General features: G+C 38.7%; 1 protein-coding gene across 1 annotated transcript; it reads left to right on the top strand.

The window, feature by feature from the left end:
* LOC118593267 (olfactory receptor 491-like) lies at window positions 1–934 on the top strand. The gene is given in 2 exon segments (XM_036202610.1): window positions 1–480; window positions 482–934. Coding segments are annotated over 2 exon segments (933 nt in total).
* Window positions 935–20,229: the final 19,295 nt, after the last annotated feature.

Raw genomic sequence — 20,229 nt, 5'->3', positions numbered from 1 at the left:
ATGGAACCTAGAAACTACACAACTGTGACAGAGATCATCCTTTTGGGGTTAACAGATGATCCTATACTTTGTGTCATCTTCTTTGTGCTTTTTCTTGGAATATACATTGTCACTTTAGTAGGAAATATCAGCATAATCAATTTAGTAAGAAGCTGTCCTCAGCTCCATACCCCCATGTACCTGTTCCTTAGCCACTTGGCTTTTGTGGACATTGGCTATTCCACATCAGTTACACCTATAATGCTGCTAGGATTTATTGTGCATGGAACAGCCCTTCCTCTGCATGGCTGCGAAGCCCAACTCTGTTCTGTTGTCACTTTTGGAACAGCTGAGTGCTTTCTGCTGGCTGCCATGGCCTACGACCGATATGTAGCTATCTGCTCACCCCTACTGTACTCTACACATATGTCTCCCCAAATCTGCTTCTTCTTAGTTGGGGCTTCCTATGTGGGTGGCTGTGTGAATGCTTGGACATTCACAGGGTTGTTTGTTAAGTCTGTCCTTCTGTGGAGCAAATCAGATAGACCATTTCTTCTGTGACTTCTCCCCTTTGTTGAAACTTTCTTGCTCAGATGTCTCCATTATTGGAATAATCCCCTCTATCTCTGCTGGATCCATCATTGTAGTGACAGTGTTCATCATAGCTGTCTCCTACATCTACATCCTCATCACCATCCTGAAGATGCGCTCCACTGAGGGCCGCCACAAAGCCTTCTCCACCTGCACTTCCCACCTCACTGCAGTCACTCTCTACTATGGGACCATCACATTTATTTATGTGATGCCCAAGTCCAGCTACTCAACTAAGCAGAATAGGGTGGTATCTCTGTTCTACACAGTAGTGATCCCCATGTTGAACCCCCTCATCTACAGTCTGAGGAACAGAGATGTAAAGGAGGCCCTGAGGAAGACAATTGCCCAAATATATTCATAGAATATGCTCTTTGAAGAGCATAAAAATTTCATTTATACATGTCACTCTCAGTAGCTATCACATAGTGTTTAAGTTAACATCTTGTTTTTCTGTCCTAAACCCCACTTTTAATCTGTGTTCATTTGGAGGCTGTCTTGAAATCTTCAAAAATGGCTTTTGTATTAAGTATAGAATTCCAGAAGATGTCAAGAAATTTTCCTTTTTAAAATTCATGTACCAAACAACAGTTTGCCCTTGCTTTATGCCATATCACTCCAAACTCATTTTATGTACAGATACAACAACCTAGTGAAGTGATATCAGTAGTTTTACTTTACAAATATCTTGTCTGAGGAGGTGGTTAGATTATCACACTCATGTACATAAGCAGTTATAAGATTAACATTGAGAACCTGCTTCTGCAATTTCTACTTCTACAATTAATTTCCACAATAAATCTTCTTCCCCCAATTCACAGACAAGAAATATCAGTGACAGACTGGTCTTACAGAGATCAAATAGTTTATCCAAATCAGTGCGTATTCAAGTCTCTTGATTCTATCTTCACTGCACTATGTGTATACTCTCTCACCACAATCAGTAAAGTGATTTGGACACTGAGAATGATGTAAGGGTCTTGCTCAATGATACACTGCATCAGTCTTTTGGAGAAACTATGTGCAGAGATAGTCTATGTTGTACTCAAACTGGGGGAAGAGTAAATCTGGGAAAAATGGGATTTATTCCCATTATAAATTCATTTTTATGTTCAGGTAATTAGATCTTAAAGTTGTGATCAACCATTTGGCTGGAATGTCATCTGTGTTGAAATAAACATTGAAAATAGACAGCCCCATTTTACACACGGTTACTTCATTATGTGTAGAGATTTACAAGGGCTAAGCTCTGTAGTAAATGCTTCCTACAATCATATGTTCTTAGGCCTGGAACTGCAAAGTAGAACCTCTAGGCAAAAGACTGACATTTTGTCACAGATCCTACTACACATTTATTTTCTTGTAGAAAGGACAAGATTTTGTGTATGTGTGATTTTTATGAATCAGGAAAGAGTGAGACAAATTTGATACAATACGGAACCTCACATCAAATGCTGTAACAACTGATTATGGCACCAGAAAACCAGACTCAGACCCCAACTGTCCTTCCTCAGTGACAGAGGCTGGAAGATATTAGGGCTTGGAGATATTTTAAAGTATCCACTCAATATTCCTCTTTTTCTACTAAGTAAAATCATGCAGTACTTTTCAGTGAAAGATTCTAAATAAAGGAAAGCATGGTAAATTAAATGCATAAAAATATGAGATGTTTCACAGGCATGTCATGTTTTTAATTTCTCATAGTTTAATGCCTTATTTAAAATATAGAAATGCTTAAAATAAAATCAGGCCATCAAGATGGATCACTGAGTAAAGGTGCTTACTACCAAGTTTGATGATCTGAATTCACACACACACAGAGAAACACAAAGTTAAAGTGAAAAAAAAAGAAAAAAATAGAAAAATACAGGGAAAGAATTGACACATATTAGAGCTCAAATATCATATCTACTCCAAGAAAAGTATTTCCCCTTTGGGTAACTGGCATGAAATTCTACTTCTTGGCCATGGAGAGGAGAGCCATAGTCATATAGAAGTGTGTGACTTGGGAAAGATAGGCTTTCTCTCTTCAGGCAAGCATCTTGCACTTCACTGAGACACAGGTTCTCATGGTGTTGCTTAAGATAGCTCAATTCAGCTTAGCTGTTTACCGAGCATTTATTAAGCAATAGAGGTTGTGTGGATACCAACATACCCAAATCCTCATATGACTCCAAACTATTACAACATCATATAAACCCATGTGTTTCCTTTTCTAGAGGAATTTTGGTACTTAAGTTTAAATGTAGAAGGTAAAACAAAAAGAAGTAGGCCCAAGGGAGCTGCATTTTTCTCAAGCAGGATTGTAGATAAGGACTTCTCAGAAAACAGAGTACACAAACAAAATCTTACAATATGACTAGATAAAAGCAATATTAGGGCAATGGAGGTATAAGAAAGCACATTAGAAATAGCAGATTGGTACAGAAAACATGGGAGTGGCCAACCAATGGCTGGTCCAGCTCAAGACCCATATAACAAGGGGGAAGACCACCCCTGACACTGCCTGGAAGACTAGAAACCAGAGGCTGTACATCCCAGAGACCTAGGATAGAACTAAACATGGCTGGCAAAAAATGTCAATAAAGTGACTCCTAATTATATTGTGCTATACCCATAGAATGTTGCCAGGCCCAGTTGTCATCAGAGAGACTTTACTCAGCAACTGATGGAAACAGATACAGAGACCTACACCCAAACACTAGGTGGAGCTTGAAGAATCCTATGGAAGAGGGGTAGGAATGATTATGGAGGCCAGAGGAGCCACAGACATCACAAGAAAACCCACATAATCATCTAACTTTGGCTCATAGGGTCTCACAGAGACTGAACCACAAACCAGAGAGCTTGCCTAGAACTGACCTAGCACATATGTTACAGTGTGTAGCTTGGTACAGTGGAAGCAGAGGCTGTCTCTGACTCTGTTGCCTGTTTGGGGGACCCTTTTCTCCTACTGGGTTGCCTTATCCAGATTTAATAGGAGAGGAGATACCTAGTCTTATTGCAGATTGATATGCCATGGCTGGCTGATATACATGGGAGACCTGCACTTTCTGAAGAGAAAAAATGAGGAGTGAATGGGGCAGGGGGAGAGTAGAAGTCGGGAAGAGGGACTGGGTGGAGAGGAGGGAGAGAGAGAAAACAGTGATCAGACTGGGAAAGTTAATTATTTAATTAATTAAATGAAAAAGAGACAGCATATGTAAAGATCAGGGTATGCAGGGAGTGACAGTTATAAAGTATTAAGAATAGGGTGATTGTGGGTAACAAGGATGACTATTTTCTCAATGTGTTATATTCATATATGTAACTGTCAAATGATAGCCATTCTGTAATCTCTACTCACTAATGAAAAATACATAAAAAGAGAATTGGCTTGAGGATGGAAAGTAGTGAAAGATGATGACTGCAGATAGATATTCAACACAAAGGCAAATGTATCCTTTCATAATCACTGAAAGGCTGCACACAAGGTAAAGTGGCTAGATACGCTTAGATAATTTTAACACTGATAATTCCAGGAGACTGACTAGGAATTGAACTCTAGGTTTCCAGGAGACAGACAACATGCAAATAAATTATGTAGAGAAGTTACAAAATAAGAAAACTGTAGATTGAAACATATTAGGAGACAGAACTTTCTGACTATTAGATGGTGATCAATCAAAGAAGAGGGGGTACCATGACTTCCATGACCCAGATGTGTTGAATGGATGCTGTGATATTCAATATTCTCCTGTTGAGATTCCAAGATTAAATAGAAATCAGAGGCTATGATTTATCAATAAAATCTGTTACTAATGCTTTGGCCATTATTATCACAGGAAAAGGCACTGTGAGTTTCAATACTCAGGTAAAGGTGAGAAATTCCTTGTGTTCCCATAGACCAGCTCGCTCCAATGTCTGCTTCTCTTATCTTTTAAAAAAAAATGTTTATTTTTACTTTTTATGTGTATGACTGCTTTGCATGCATGGATGTACACCATGTGCATGCCTGTTCCCTGCAAAAGGCAGAAGAGTATGCTGAATTTCCTAGACTTGGAATTGTAGATGATTGTGAGATACAGTGTGGGTTCAGGCATCTGAATGCAGCTCCTATAGCAAGAGTAGCATGTGATCTTATTCACTGAGCCATCTCTCCAGTCCATCCAATCTCCTCTTAAGTCCACCCTATATCTCCTTTTATTGTCTCTCTAGCCTGTCTTGTCTGCTTCTTTAATTTCTTTTCTCCTTCATTTAGTGTGTGTGTGTGTGTGTGTGTGTGTGTGTGTGTGTGTGTGTGTGTGAGAGAGAGAGAGAGAGAGAGAGAGAGAGAGAGAGAGAGAGAGAGAACAACTTGTGTGAGTTGATTCTTTCCTTTGACCATGTACATTATCATAGGGATCAAAGTCAGATTATCAGATATGGTGGCATTTGACTCTTTCCACTGAGCCTCATAACTCTAATGGTGAAAGCTTTATAACCACATCTCCTGACAGCTTGTTGCTAGTCTTTGTCACCTAAAAGCATCTGCTAAAATTTAAGATGCATCTGACTACAATGAGACCTTGGAACTATAGACATATACTTCCCAAATCTCTGAACATAAAGATTAGCCTCCCCATAAACACTGAATCCATATCTCTGAGATCATAATGTTAACTGTTTTCTGAATTTTACATTAGTACTAGCTGAGCTTGGATAATTGGGACATGATAGGTTAATGACAAATAAAAATCATTAATTACATATCAGTGAAGTTTTGTAGCTCTTTCTCAACATGTTTGAGGATAGTTTAGGAAGAAGGTAAGGAAAAGACACCAAAAATCAGTGGTCTCTAACTTCATGACCTCAAATTCTTTCTGAAATGTGTGAGATAACCATTGAATCATTCTTTCTTTCTTCTATATGTTGAATATTTATTGTAACCTGAAAGCAAACATACACTAAAGATATGTTACAAAATAAAATAATCCTGATGAAATTGATAATTTAGTGGATAGTTTACTAGAAAGAAACAACCTTTTAAAATTTATAATGTGGTGGAGAAGCATAAACAGAACTGATATGAGTGACAAAGGAAGGCGTGATGTGGGTGGGTAGTATTAATTGAGTAGGCTAGCAATTAAATCCCCATGGGCAAAAAAGAACAGAATTATACCCCAAGATTGGAAAGAATTGGCTATAGCAATATTGGAAGCTGGTTCTCAGTTATAATGGCAAACATGGTGGAAAGATGAAGCTAGGGTCATAGAACAATGAAATAGGACTAGAGACATTAGTATTTCCCAAGATCAGTTTCTAGAAGAAGGCAAGTATGCTGAATCAACAAGGCAGCTTGAATTTGGTGACCACACCTTGGTGCTAGGTCATTCAATGGCATTAAATGCATGAGATAAGGTTAAAGAATCAAGAAAGAGGTCTGAGTCATTTACTAAAATTATACAAGGCCCAAAAGAAGGCTTCTTTGATTTTTTGCAAAGATTGAATTAAGCATCAGATCCAGAAGTAAGACAAATATTAAATATTTGGTTTTTGAATATATTAATTCAGAATTCAAAAGAGTGATTAGGCCTTTTTTTTTAGTGTGCTTTTCTTTTTTTATTAAGAGATTTTCTATTCATTTTACATACCAACCACAGATTCCTCTGTCTTCTCTCCTCCCCAGCCTCCCCTACCCCAACCCACTCTTCATTCCCACCTCCACCAAGGCAAGATCTCCCATGGGGAGTCAACAGAGCCTGGTACATTCAGTTGAGGCAGGTTCAAGCCCCTCCTCCCTGCACTAAGGCTGTGCAAAGTGTCTCACCATAGGCACTAGGGTCCAAAAAGCTAGTTCATGCATTAGGGACAGGTCCCAATCCCACTGCCTGGGGGCCCCATATACAGTTCAAGCTAAACAACTGTCTCACTTAGCCAGAGGGCCTAGTCTAGTAGCATGGGGCTCTTCAGCTATTGGTCCACAGTTCATGTGTTTCCACTAGTTTGGCTAGTTGTCTCTGTACTTTTTCCAATCATGCTCTCAATATCCCTTGCTCATAGAATCCCTCTTCTCTTCATCTGCTTCCATCAGTCACTTGATGAGGGTTCTATGATGACAGTTAGGGTATTCAGCCATCTGATTACCAGAGTAGGCCAGCTCAGGTACCTCTTGACTATTGCCTAGTAGTGTATGTTGGAATCATCCTTGTGGATTCCTGGGAACCTCCCTAGCACTCTGCTTTTCTCTATTTCCATGGTGTCTTCATTTATCATGGTATCTGTTTCCTTGCTCTCCCACTCTGTTCCCATTCTAGCTCAAGTCTCCTGCTTCCCTAAGCTCTCTTTCCCCATCCCTTGCCCTCTCCTCTCCTCACCACCAGTTTGCTCATGTAGATCTCATCCATTTCTCTATCACTAGGTGATTCACACATCCTTCCTAGGATTATCCTTCCTAGCTAGCCTCCCTGGAATTGTGGGTTACTGTCTAGTTATCTAGATAACTAGTATTCACTTATGCATGAGTACATACCATGTTTGTCCTGAGTCTGGGTTAATTCACTCAGGATGATATTTTCTAGTTCCAACCATTTACCTGCAAATTTCATGATGTCACTGTTTTTCTTTGCTGAGTAGTACTCTATTGTGTATATATACCATATTTTCTTTATCCGTTCTTCAGTTAAGGGGCATCAAGGTTGTTTCCAGGTTGTGGCTATTACAAATAATGCTGCTATGAACATAGCTGAGCATGTGTCCTTGAGGTATGATTGAGCATTCCTTGAGTATATGCCCAAGAGTGGTATAGCTGGGTCTTGAGGAAGATTAGTAGGAAGTAGTCTTGAACACTATTGGATTGGAGATCACTTCCTATATATAACACCAGTAGCACAGGCACTGAGAGCAACAATTAATAATAAATGGGACCTCTTAAAACTAAGAAGCTTTGTAGGGCAAAGGACACAGTCAATAAGACAAAAAGACAGCCTACAGGATGGGGAAATTTCTTCACCAACCCCACAACTGACAGAGGGCTGATCTCCAGAATATATAAAGAACTCAAAAAGCTAGACATCAAAATACCTAACAATACAATTAAGAAATGGACTATACTCTACAAAAGCTTCTCAGTTTCAACCGGTCCTATTGATTGATTGTTTCTCTCAGTGTCTGTGCTACTGGTGTTATATTTAGGAAGTGATCTCCGGTGCCAATGCGTGCAAGACTACTTCCTACTTTCTCTTCTATCAGGTTCAGAGTAACTGGATTTATGTTGAGGTCTTTGATCCAATTGGACTTAAGTTTTGTGCACGGTGACAGATATGGATCTATTTGCAGCCTTCTACAATTTGACATCCAGTTATGCCAGCACCATTTGTTGAAGATTCTTTCTTTTTTTTCCATTGTACAGTTTTGGCTTTGTTGTCAAAAAATGTGTGTTCAAAGGTGTGCGGGTTAATGTCAGGGTCTTCAATTTGATCCCATTGGTCCACATGTTGGTTTTTATGCAAGTACCAAGCTGTTTTTATTATAGTAGCACTATAGCAGAGCTTGAGGTCAGGGATCGTGATGACTCCAGAGGTTGTTTTATTAGGATTATATTGGCTATCCTGGGTTTTTTGTTTTTCCATATGAAGTTGAGTATTATTCTTTCTAGGTCTGTGAAGAATTGTGTTGGTAATTTGATGGGGATTGCATTGAATCTTTAGATTGCTTTTGGTAAATTGCCGTTTTTACTATGTTAATCCTGCCTATCCATGAGCATGGGAGGTCATTCCATTTTCTGACATCTTCAATTTCTTTTTTCAGGGACTTAAAGTTCTTGTCATATAGGCCCTTCACATGCTTAGTTAGAGTAACCTCAAGGTATTTTATATCATTTGTGGCTATTGTAAAGGGTGATGTATCTCTGATTTCCTTCTCAGCTTGTTTGTCTATTGTAAGGGCTACTGATTTTTTTGAGTTGATCTTGTATCCTGCTATGTTGCTGAAGGTGTTTATAAGCTATATCAGTTCCTTGGTTGAATTTTTGGGGTCACCTGTGTATACTATCATGTCATCTGCAAATACAGAAAGCTTGACTTCTTCCTTTCAAATTTGTATCCCCTTACTCTCCTTATGTTGTCTTATTGCTCTAGGTAGAACTTCAAGTACTATATTGAATAAGTATGGGGAGAGGGGACACAGTCAACAAGACAAAGTGACAGCCTACAGAATGGGAAAAGGTCTTCACCAACCCCACATATGACAGAGGGCTGATATCCAGAATATATAAAGAACTCAAGAAATTAGATATCAAAATGCCCAACACTCCAATTAAGAAATTGGCTATAGAACTAAACGGAGAATTCTCAACAGAGGAAGTTCAAATGGCTGAAAGACATTTAAGGAATTGCTCAACATCCCTAATTATCTGGGAAATGCAAATCCAAACAACTCTGAGATACCACCTTACACCTGTCAGAGTGGCTAAGATCAAAAACACAGAAGACAGCTTATGCTGGAGAGGATGTGGAGCAAGGGGAACTCTCCTCCACTGCTGGTAGGAATGCAAGCTTGTACAGCCACTTTGGAAATCAGTATGGTGCTTCCTGAGAAAATTGGGAATCCATCTCCCCAAAGACCCAGCTATAGCATTCTTGAGCATATACCCAAGGAATGCTCAATCATACCACAAGGGCATTTGCTCAGCTATGTTCATATCAGCATTGTTTGTAATAGCCAGAACCTGGAAACAACCTAGATGCCCTTCAACTGAAGAATGGATAAAGAAAATATGGTACATATACACAATGGAGTACTAATCAGCAGAGGAAAAATTACATCATGAGGTTTGCAGGCAAATGGATGGATCTAGAAAAAATCATCTTGAGTGTGATAACCCAGACTCAGAAAGACAAACATGGTATGTGCTCATTCATAGGAGGATACTAGATGTAAAACAAAGATGACTAGACTGCTACACAACTTCAGGGAGGCTACCTAGAAAACGGGACCCTAGGAAAGACACAGGGATCACCCAATGACAGAGAAATGGATGAGATCTACATGAACAACCTGGATGAGAGTGGGAGTAATGAAGGCCAAGTTTTGATGGAAAGAGATCTTAGGGGAGCAGGAGATCCCAGCTGGATCAAGAACAGAAAGGGAGAACGAGGAATGACAGACCATGATAAATGAAGACCACATGAGAACAGGAAGAAGCAAAGTGCTAGAGAGGTCCCCAGAAATCCACAGGATACATGCACTGTAGACTACTGACAATGGTCAAAAGAAAGATGGCCAAACACTCTAACTGTCATGCTGGAACCCTCATCCAATAACTGATGGAAGTAGATGCAGAGATTCTCGGCCAGGCCCCAGGTGGAGCTAGCTCCAGGAGTCCAATTGTCAAGAAAGAGGAGGGACTGTAAGAGCATGAATTGTTGAGACTAAGATTGGAAAAAGCACAGGGACAAATAGCCAAACTAATGGAAACACATGAATTATGAACCAAAAGCTGTGGAGCCCCCAACTGTATCAGGCCCTCTGGATAAGTGAGACAATTGAATAGCTTGAACTATTTGGGAGGCACCCAGGCTGTGGGACCTGGACCTGTCCCACATGAGTTGGCTGTTGGGAACCTTGGGCTTACATAGGGACACTTTGCTCAGCCTGGAAGGAGGGGACTGGAGCTGCCTGTACTGAATCCACCATGATGAATTGAATCACCAGGGGAGTCTTGGCCCTGGAGGAGATAGGAATGGAGGGGAGGGGCTACGGATAAGGTGGGAGTGGGTGCAAGAGGGAGGAGGACAGCGGAACCCATGGCTGACATGTAAAATTAAAACACAAATATAATGAATAAAAAAAGAATTGGACTATAGAGCTAAACAGAGAATTCTTAACAGAAGGATCTCAAATGACCAAAAGACTTTTAATAAGGAATTGCTCAACATCCTTAGTCATTAGGGAAATGCAAATCAAAACAACTCTGAGATACCATCTTACACCTGTTAGAATGGCAAAGACCAAAAACACTGAAGACAGCTTATGTTGGAGAGGATGTGGAGCAAGGGGAACACTCCTCCACTATTGGTGGGAATGCAAACTTATACAACTACTATGGAAATTAGTAAGGTGGTTTGTCAGAAAATTGTGATTAGGCCTTTAAAAGCAAGATCTACATCAATGGATGGGTGGATTAAAAATAAAGCTAATATTGGAGATGATGCTTATGGTGCTACTCTGCTAGAATAAGAAATTTCTAAAAGTTTTTAAGAAAAATCAAAATGTCAGATGTGTTAACCATGGTAAGAAAGGTCATTGGTAAAGGGATTGTAGCAAGGAGTTACTATAAGCAATATTTTGTCTAGAGATATTCCAAGCAGAAGACCTCAGCTTTTTGGAGTATGCAGACAGTGTGCAAAGTCCAACATTGGACTACTGAATGTAGATCAACCAGGGATAGGAAGGTAACCCTTTGCTGTTGGGTAATAGCCTATGTGACCTCCTGTGGGCCCCATAGATCAACTTTGATTTAGTCATTCCCTGTCAGCATGGGAGAAATTCATCCGCAGAGCAATTAAAAGATCTAGTGCCTGTTGTTAAAAACAATACTGCTGTGGATGTGATCAAGGACCAAATAGCTTTATTAAATTAAAAAAAAAATAGGATAGACCAAAAAACAAGTGTTTTGACAAAGTGCTGTATGTAAATGATCAGAGACCAAAGCTAAAAATACAGATAAATGGCATTGTAATTGAAGAATTACTAGACACAGAGACAGATGTAATGATAATTTCACCAAAACCTTAGCATCGAGATTGGCCTCTTCAGGGCATAAATATTCTGCCTTTAGGGATTGGATCATTATCTCAAGTAAAACAAAGTACAGAATGAGTCGAGTGTATATGGCCATAGGGACAGACAGAAAAAGTAAGCCATATGTAGTGATCATAACCATGAATTTATTGGGACATGATTTGTTGCAGATTAACATTCCTCCAATCTCAGAAACAAACCACAAAATAAAAAATGCTTCTGAGAAAAATATTAAAAGGCATTATCAAGAGCAATCAAGATTGTTCAAGTTATACATTAGTAGAACCCCAGCTGTTGATCTTTCAAAGATACCAACAATTCTACCTTTAAAATGGTTAACTGACATTATGTGGGTGGAATAATGGTTTTTGATATCAGAAAAATTACAAGCACTAGAACAGCTGGTACAGGAGAAGCTAAGTGCTCAACATATTATAGAATTGACCAGTCCTTGGAATTCACATTTATTTGTCATTAAAAAGAAATCTGGAATATGGAGAATGGTAATAGATTTAAGAGATATAAATAAGGTGATTCAGTCAATGGGCTCTTTGCAGCTTGGAATGCCCATGCATTCTTTAATACCTAAGGGATGGCCTACTATAGTGATTGATATTTTTTATTTAAGAATTTTTTAAAATTCTTTTTACATACTAACCTCAGATCCCCCTCACATCCCTCCTCTTGCTCCCCACCCCAGCCTCCCTCTCCCTGGCCCACCCCTCATCCCTTCCTGCAAAAGAATAAAGCCTCCCATAGTGAGTCAGCAAAGTATGGTACATTCAGTTTAGGCAGGACCAAGCCCCTCCCACTTCATCAAGTCTGAGCAAGGCATCTCACCATAGGAAATAGGCTCCAAAAAGCCAGCTCATGCACCAGTGATAGATCATCATCCCACTAGCAGGGACCCCTCAAACAGACCAAACTACACAAATGTCTCCAGTAGGAACAGGGCCTAGTAAGGTCCCATGCAGATTCCACAGCTATCAGTCTAAAGTTTGTGAGTTCCCATGAGCTTGGTTTAGTTGCCTCTATAGACTTTCCCCACCATGATTCTGATCCCCATTGCTCATATAATCCTTCTTCCCTCTCTTCCACTGGACTCCCAGAGCTCAGTCTGATGCTTGGCTGTGGCTTTCTGCATCTGCTTCCATCAGATACAGAATGAAGACTCTATGATGACAGTTAGGGTATTTCTTTATATAACTCTATATTCCTTTTCCTCTCTCTAACAAGCCTATATACATTTTATACACACTTTAAACCATTTAAAGTCTTATTCCATCTCAATCTGACTTATTGTGAATCTATTGTTTTAAACTGCACCATTACTAGGACAGAAATGGCAGCTTGGGCTGGTGGATCTGCCCACTTCTGTTTCTCAACATGGAGGTGGTATGTTTACCATCAGCTCTGGCTCTGGGAGACATGTGTACCACCAACTCTCAGAAGCAGTGGATCTATACCTCCATTAAAGCAGTGTGTAGTCCAGAAACCTCTTTTTTTTACTAGCAAAAGCTAAATCCACCATGCAGCATACTGTGTGACTTGGAGATGCCTCTGTGTACAGTGGCAGGAATCTGCCATGCTACTTGGGTCACACCTGAGCACCATGAACATGCCATACTGTAGCTCAAGTCTGCACACCACAGTGTCTCTGTATCACAGCTTTCCTGAGAGACACAACTAGGAAGCTGCTCTTGGCTCCATTTTAGAACCCTTTTTTAAAAGATTTCTCAGGTTTTAGGTGAAAATTATTGCCCCACATTAGGCACCATTTGTAGCTGAAGTTTTCCTGTGTTCTGCCTGTCCTATGGACAGGAGAAATCTCTCTCACCCACTAGTCCCATAGCTGCTAGGACCCAAGTAAACACACAGAGGCTTATATTATGAACTGTAATGGCCATTAGCTCAAGCTTACTACTGACTAACTCTTATACATAAATTAACCCATAATTCTTACTTATGTTAAGCCATGCGGCTTGGTACCTTTTCTCAGTTCTGCCTTCACATCTTGCTTTTTTTGTGTCTAGCTGGTGAATCCTGACTCTGCTCTTTCTCTTCTTAGCAGTCCTTTTGTCTGCTCATCCTGCCTATATTTCCTGCCTGGCTACAGGCCTATCAGTGTTTTATTAAACCAGTGTACAAAGGCATCATCCCACAGCATTATTTCATCTATTTCCCCTTCCCAGGGTGATTCATGTGTCCCTCTTAGGGTCTTCCTTGTTAGCTAGTTTCTCCGCAGCTGTGGGTTGTAGTCTGGTTATCCTTTGCTTTACACCTAGTATCTTTAATCCACTTATGAGTAAGTACATACCATGTTTGCCTTTCTGAGTCTGAGCTACCTCACTCAGGATATTTCTAGTTCCATCTATTTACCTGCAAATTTAAGGATATCATTGCTTTTTACATCTGAATAATATTCCATTGTATATATGTAATGCATTTTCTTTATCCATTCTTTTGTTGAGGGGCATCTAAGTTGGTTCTAGGATTCTAGGTTCTGGTTATTATAAACAATGTTGCTATGGAAATAGTTGAACAAGTGTCCTTGTGTTATGATTGAGCATGCCTTGAGTATACGCCCAAGAGTGGTATTATTGGGTCTTGAGATAGATGGATTCCCAATATTCCAAGAAGTTGCCATACTAACTTTCAAAGGGGCTATACAAGTTTGCACTCCCACCAACAATGGAGGAGTATTCCCCTTGTTCCACATCCTCTGATGTTATAAGCTCTCATCAGTGTTTTTTATATTAGGCATTCTGACAGGTGTAAGATGGTATCTCAGAGTCATTTTTAATTTGAGATTTTTCTGTTGAGAATTCTTTGTTTAGATCTTTAGCCAATTTTTAAAATTAGGGTGTTTGGTACTTTGTTGTCTAGTTTCTTGGATTCTTTATATATTTTGGAGATCAGCCCTCTGTCAGATGTGGGGTAGGTAAAGATCTTTCCCATCCTGTAGGCTCTCATTTTGTCTTATTGACTGTATCCTTTACCTTACAGAAGCATCTCAGTTTCAGGAGGTCTTATTTATTAATTGTTCCTCTCAGTGTCTGTACTACTGGTGTTATATTTTGGAAGTGGCCTCCTGTGCTAGTGCATTCAAGACTACTTCCCACTTTCTCTTTGGTGAGGTTCAGAGTAACTGGATTTATGTTGACGTCTTTGATCCAATTGGATTTGAGTTTTGTGTATGGTGACAGATATGGATCCATTTGCAATTGAATCTACATGTTGACATCCAGTTATTACAGCACCATTTGTTGAAGATGCTTTCTTTTTTCCATTGTAGGCAGTTTTGGATTCTTTGTCAAAAATCAGGTGTTCATAGGTGTGTGGATTAATGTCAGGGTCTTCAATTTGATTCTGTTGGTCCACAAGTCAGTGTTCATGCCAATACCAAACTGTTTTTATTACTATAGCTCTGTAGTAGAGCTTGAAGTCAGGGATGATGATGCCTCCAAGAGTTGCTTTATTGTACAGGATTCTTTTAGCTTTCCTGGATTGTTTTGTTTTTCCTTATGAAGGTGAATATTGTTCTTTCCAGGTCTGTGAAGAATTGTGTTGATATATTTGATGGTGATTGCATTAAATCTATAGATTGCTTTTGGTAAGATTGACATTTTTATTAAGTTGATTTTACCTATCCATGAGCAAGGGATATCTTTCCATTTTCTAATATTGTCTTCAATTTCTTTCTTCAAAGACTTAAAGTTCATGTCATACAGGTCTGTCACTTGCTTGCTTAGAGTTACCCCAAGGTATTTTATATTATTTTTGGCTATTGTAAAGGGTGATGTTTCTCTGGTTTTTTTTCTCAGCCCATTTATCATTTGTATATAGGAGGCCTAGTGATTTTTTTTCTAGTTAATCTTGTGTCCTGCCACATTACTGAAACAGCTGTAGGAGTTCCCTGATAGAACTTTGGGGGTCACTTATGTATATTATATCATCTGCAAAGTTTGACTTCTTCCTTTCCAATTTGTATCTCCTTGATCTCCTTTTGTTATCTTATTGCTCTAGCTAGATCTTCAAGAACTATATTGAATAGAGTGGAAAGCTTTGTCTTGTTCCTGATTTTAGTGGAATTGCTTTGAATTTTCTCACCATTTAATTTCGTGTTGACTATCGGCTTACTGTAAATTGTCATTATGTTTAGGTATATTCCTTGTATTCCTGATCTCTCCAAGACCTTTATCATGAAGGGGTGTTGGATTTTGTCAAAGGCTTTTTCATCATCTAATGAGATGATCATGTGGTTTTTTTTCTTTCAGTTTGTTTAGATTGTATATTACATTGACAGATTTTTGTATGTTGAACCATTCCTACATTTCTGGGAGGATGCCAAGATGATCATGGTTGTTGATGTATTTTTTTATGTGCTCTTGGATTCAGTTTGCTAGTATTTTATTGAGTAATTTTGCGTCAATATTCATGAGGACAGTTGGTCTGTAATTATCTTTCTTTGTTGCATCTTTGTGTGATTTGGGCATCTGGGTAAATATAGCCTATTCAAATGAGCTTGTCAATGTTCCTTCTGTTTATATTATATGGAAGAATTTGAGGTGTATTGTTATTAGGTCCTCCTTGAAATTCTGGTAGAATTTTATGCTGAAACCATCTGGCCTTGGACTATTTTTTTTTTTTTTTTTTGGTTAAGAGCTTTTAATAACTGCTTCTATTTCCTTAGGGATTATAGGTCTATTTAAGTCTATAAGTGTTTTTAAATTTATCTGGTCTTGATTTAACTTTAGTATGTGATACCTCTCAAAAAAATGCCCATTTCTTTTAGATATTCCAATTTTGTGAAGTACAAATTTTTGAAGAATGACCAGATGATACTCTGGATTTCCTGTTTTTATAGCTCCCTTTTCTTTTCTAAATTTGTTAATTTGGATATTCTCTCGCTGCATTTTGGTTAGTTTGGATAAGGGTTTGTCTATCTTGATTTTCTCAAAAAACCAACTCTTTGTTTTATTGATTCTTGTATTGTTTTCTTTGTTTCAATTTATTTAATTCAGCCCTCATTTTGATTGTTTTCTGACATCTTTTCCTCCTGGGTGACTTTGCTTGTTCTAGAGCTTTCAGGTGTGCTGTTAATTCACTGGTGTGAGATTTCTCCAACCTCTTTATATAGGCATTTAGTGCTATGAACTTTCCTCTTAGTACTGCTTTCATAGTGTCTCATAAGTTTGGTTATATTGTGGATTCACTTTCATTAAATTCTAAGAAGTCTTTAATTAATTAATTTATTTATTTATTTATTGACTCATTGGTGATTCCATTGAGCATTATTCAGTTCCATGAGTTTGCAGGATTTCTGTGATTTGTGTTATTGTTAAATTCTAACTTTAAGCCATGGCTGTCTGATCAAGCACAGGGCGATATTCCAATTTTTTTTTTTGTATATGTTAAGATTTGCTTTGTGACTGAGTACGTGGTCAGTTTTAGAGACGGTTCCATGGGATGCTGAGAAGAAGGTATATTCTTTTGTGTTTAGGTAGAATGTTCTGTAGATGTCTATTAAGTTTTAACATGTGTTAGTTCCCTTATTTCTGTGTTAAGTTTCTGTCTGGCAAACCTGTCCAGTGATGGGAGTGGGGTATTGAACTCTCTCACTAATTAGTTTGTGGGGTTTGTTGTATGATTTAAGCTTTAGTAATTTTTCTTTTACATATGTGGGTACCCTTATATTAAGGGCATAAATGTTCAGAATTGAGACTTCATCTTTATGGATTTTTCCTGAGATGAATATATAATGTCCTTCTTGATATGTTTTCATTAGTTTTACTTTGAAGTCTATAATGTTATATATTAGGCTAGCTACACTATCTTACTTCTTAAGTCCATTTTATTGGAAGGTCTTTTCTCAACCCTTTACTCTGAGATATTGTCTATCTTTAAAGTTGAAGTGTGTTTCTTCTTTGTCAGAAGGATACATCCTGTTTTCATATCTATTCTGTTAGCCTGTGTCTTTTTATAGGCAAATTAAGTCCACTGATATTAAGGTATACTAATGACCAGTGGTTATTAGTTAATTCCTGTTCATTTTTTAGTTATAGCTTGTGTATGTTTTCCTTCTTTGGTATTTGGTGCTGTGAGATTATCTATTGCCCATATTTTTGTAGGTACATCTAACTTCCTTAGGTTGGATTTTTTCCTTCTAGTGCTATAAATAGGGCTGGATTTGTGGGTAGGTATTGTTTAAATCTGGTTTTGTCATGGAGTATCTTGTTTACTCTCTATGGTGATTGAAAGTTTTGCTGGGCATAGTACTCTGGGCTGGCATTCATGGTCTCTTAGTGTCTGCATAATGTCTGTCCAGGACCTTCTGGTTTTCAGAGTCCCCATTGAGTGTTTGAGTGTTATTCTGATGCATCTGCCTTTATAAATTACTTGGCCTTTTACCTTTGCAGCTCTTAATATTCTTTCTTTATTCTGTATGTTTAGTGATTTGATTACCATGTGAAAAGGGGACTTTTTTGGGTCCAGTCTATTTGATATTCTGTAAGTTTCTTATATCTTCATAGGCATGTCCTTCTTTAGGTTAGTTAAGTTTTCTTCTATGATTTTGTTGAATATATTTTCTATGCCTTGAGCTGTATTCTTCTCCTTCTTTTATCCCTGTTATTCTTAGGTTTGGTCTTTTCATGGTATCCCATAATTCCTGGACATCTTGTGTTATGAATTTGTTGGCTTTAATGTTTTCTGTTATGACTTTGTTGGCTTTAATGTTTTCTTTGACCAACAAATCCATTTTCCTCCTGCACAGATGGGAATAAATCTCAGTATAGGAGGAGCACAGCCAGCTAGCCTGATAAACCTACAGCTGCTTTGTTATGGGTAGTGCACATAGGCATGCCTGATAGCTACTTCCCACTGAGCCAACTTGGAGTCTGACACTGCACCTGGTGATTGGTGACACACAACCATTAGAATGCTGGGGGCCAATGAGAAAGAGACAACAGAGCTAAGAGAGTCTCCAGCTGCCAATGGGAAATTGGAAGGGGACATGTAGGTTCACCTCATATCCTCAATAAAGGAGTATGCTGCTTGCTTCTCACCTGACTCCCAGTGTCTGTGTTGTTGATGATGCATCTTCTCACCCCTTCCCTCCAGGGGTTTACAGATAGAGTGACCTGCAACATATCAACAGCCACAGCCAGACCTTACATAGCTCTAAATGATCACATCTAATCTCTAATTTGTCTCCATCTAGTCCCCTCACAAAGCTCAGAGAACCACAAAGAAGAGGAGGCAGGAGTGCAGGACTGTGGGAGCCAGAGGGTGAGGGAGGACACAAGGAGAACAAGGCCCTCTAAACCAACTGAAAAAAGCTCATATGAACTCACAGAGACTGTAGCAGTAAGCACAGGACCTTCATGGTAGTGAAACAGGTTCTCTGCATATGTATTATAGCATTCAGTTTAGTATTGCTATGGAACTTCTGGGTGTGTTAAAATATGGGTTTCTGATTCTTGTGCCTTCTCTTGTGGCTCTTTTCCTTCCATTAGTTTGTGTTATCCAAAATCAGTGTGGTAGATTTTGTTTTATATTATATTTCATTTGTTATGTTGTGTTTGTATCTTTTAGAAGCCTATTCATTTCTTATGAGAGACACAAAATTAATGGATCTAGATAGGCAAGGAGGTAGGGAGGAACCAGAAGGAGTAGAAGGAAAAACCACAATCAAAATATATTGTATGAGTAAATAATCTGTTTTTAATAACAAAGGGAAAAACGAAATTACAGTTTCAGAGGCGCCAAAGAAATAAGGTTTTCAAAAGATACAGCAGAAGTACACAGTAAATCTCATGACTGAAACAACCCAAGAAAACTGAACCCCTATATCTTCATCTTCACAGGAGTAAAATCACTCCCAATTATACCCAGTAGGATGTTCTTAAGGGGCTCCTTAAGGCATAGAACTCAATAGATTGCTAAAAAGAAAGGATTAGTAGAAAAGAATATTTGAGTAATCTCTTGAGTTGGCTGGATAAGATACCAAAGGAATCCTGTTGATAACACAGCTTCCCACCCACCCACATTTCTGCCTTTAAGACTTAGATTTCTATGGAACAGAAAGTATTTTCTTTCAGGTTAAGGTCATGGGTGGCAATATTATTTTCATTCAAAGGATTCCAGATGATTCTACACTTTCCATTCTAAAGGCTATATGCAAAGAACAAAGAACTTATGTGAGAGACTTGTGTCCATACATGTAGAACATTGTGGTGATACTTTATTTGTGCTGAAATGTGGCAATATTTTATTTGTGCTTTAATAAATAATGCTTGTCTGGAGATCAGAGGGAAAAGGCCATTCATTATAAGTAAACAAAGAAGTCAGACAGCAGTATCACACACCCTTAATCCTATCACTTGGCAGGCAAGATCTCTGGGTGTTCAAGGCCACACTAGGAAACAGAGCCAAGTATGGTGACACACACCTTTAAACCTAGTACCAACCATAGAAGTCTGGAGGTCTGTACAGACAGACAGAAAGTGACAGAGCTGTGTGTGAAGAGGAAGTGATGTACCTGGGCCAAGAGAGCCAATGAGAGAACAGAACAGGAAAGGCATACAAACATGAGCATACAGGAAGAAGCTCTCTTTGGAAGCTATGGAGGTGGTGAAGTGAGGTTAGCACATGGTTTGTCCTCTTCCTCTGATCTTTCTCTAGGGCTTTAACTCAAATTTCTGGCTCCATGTTTTTTATTCATTAAGACCATTTAGACATTTGTCTACAGAAAATGGCTAATGAGGGGATAAAACAGAGAGAAAATTGCTAAATATTGCTATCTTAGTGAACCAATTGGTTCTATGATGATGTTCTTGATAGTAAGATGATAAACTTTATGTCAAAATATAATCAATGTAATTATAAATTTCCATA

The sequence above is a fragment of the Onychomys torridus genome, chromosome 1 (assembly GCF_903995425.1).
Source record: "Onychomys torridus chromosome 1, mOncTor1.1, whole genome shotgun sequence".
Lineage (NCBI taxonomy): Eukaryota > Metazoa > Chordata > Mammalia > Rodentia > Cricetidae > Onychomys > Onychomys torridus.
The sequence above is the reverse complement of the archived record's forward strand: the minus strand, read 5'-3'. Positions and strand labels throughout refer to the sequence as shown.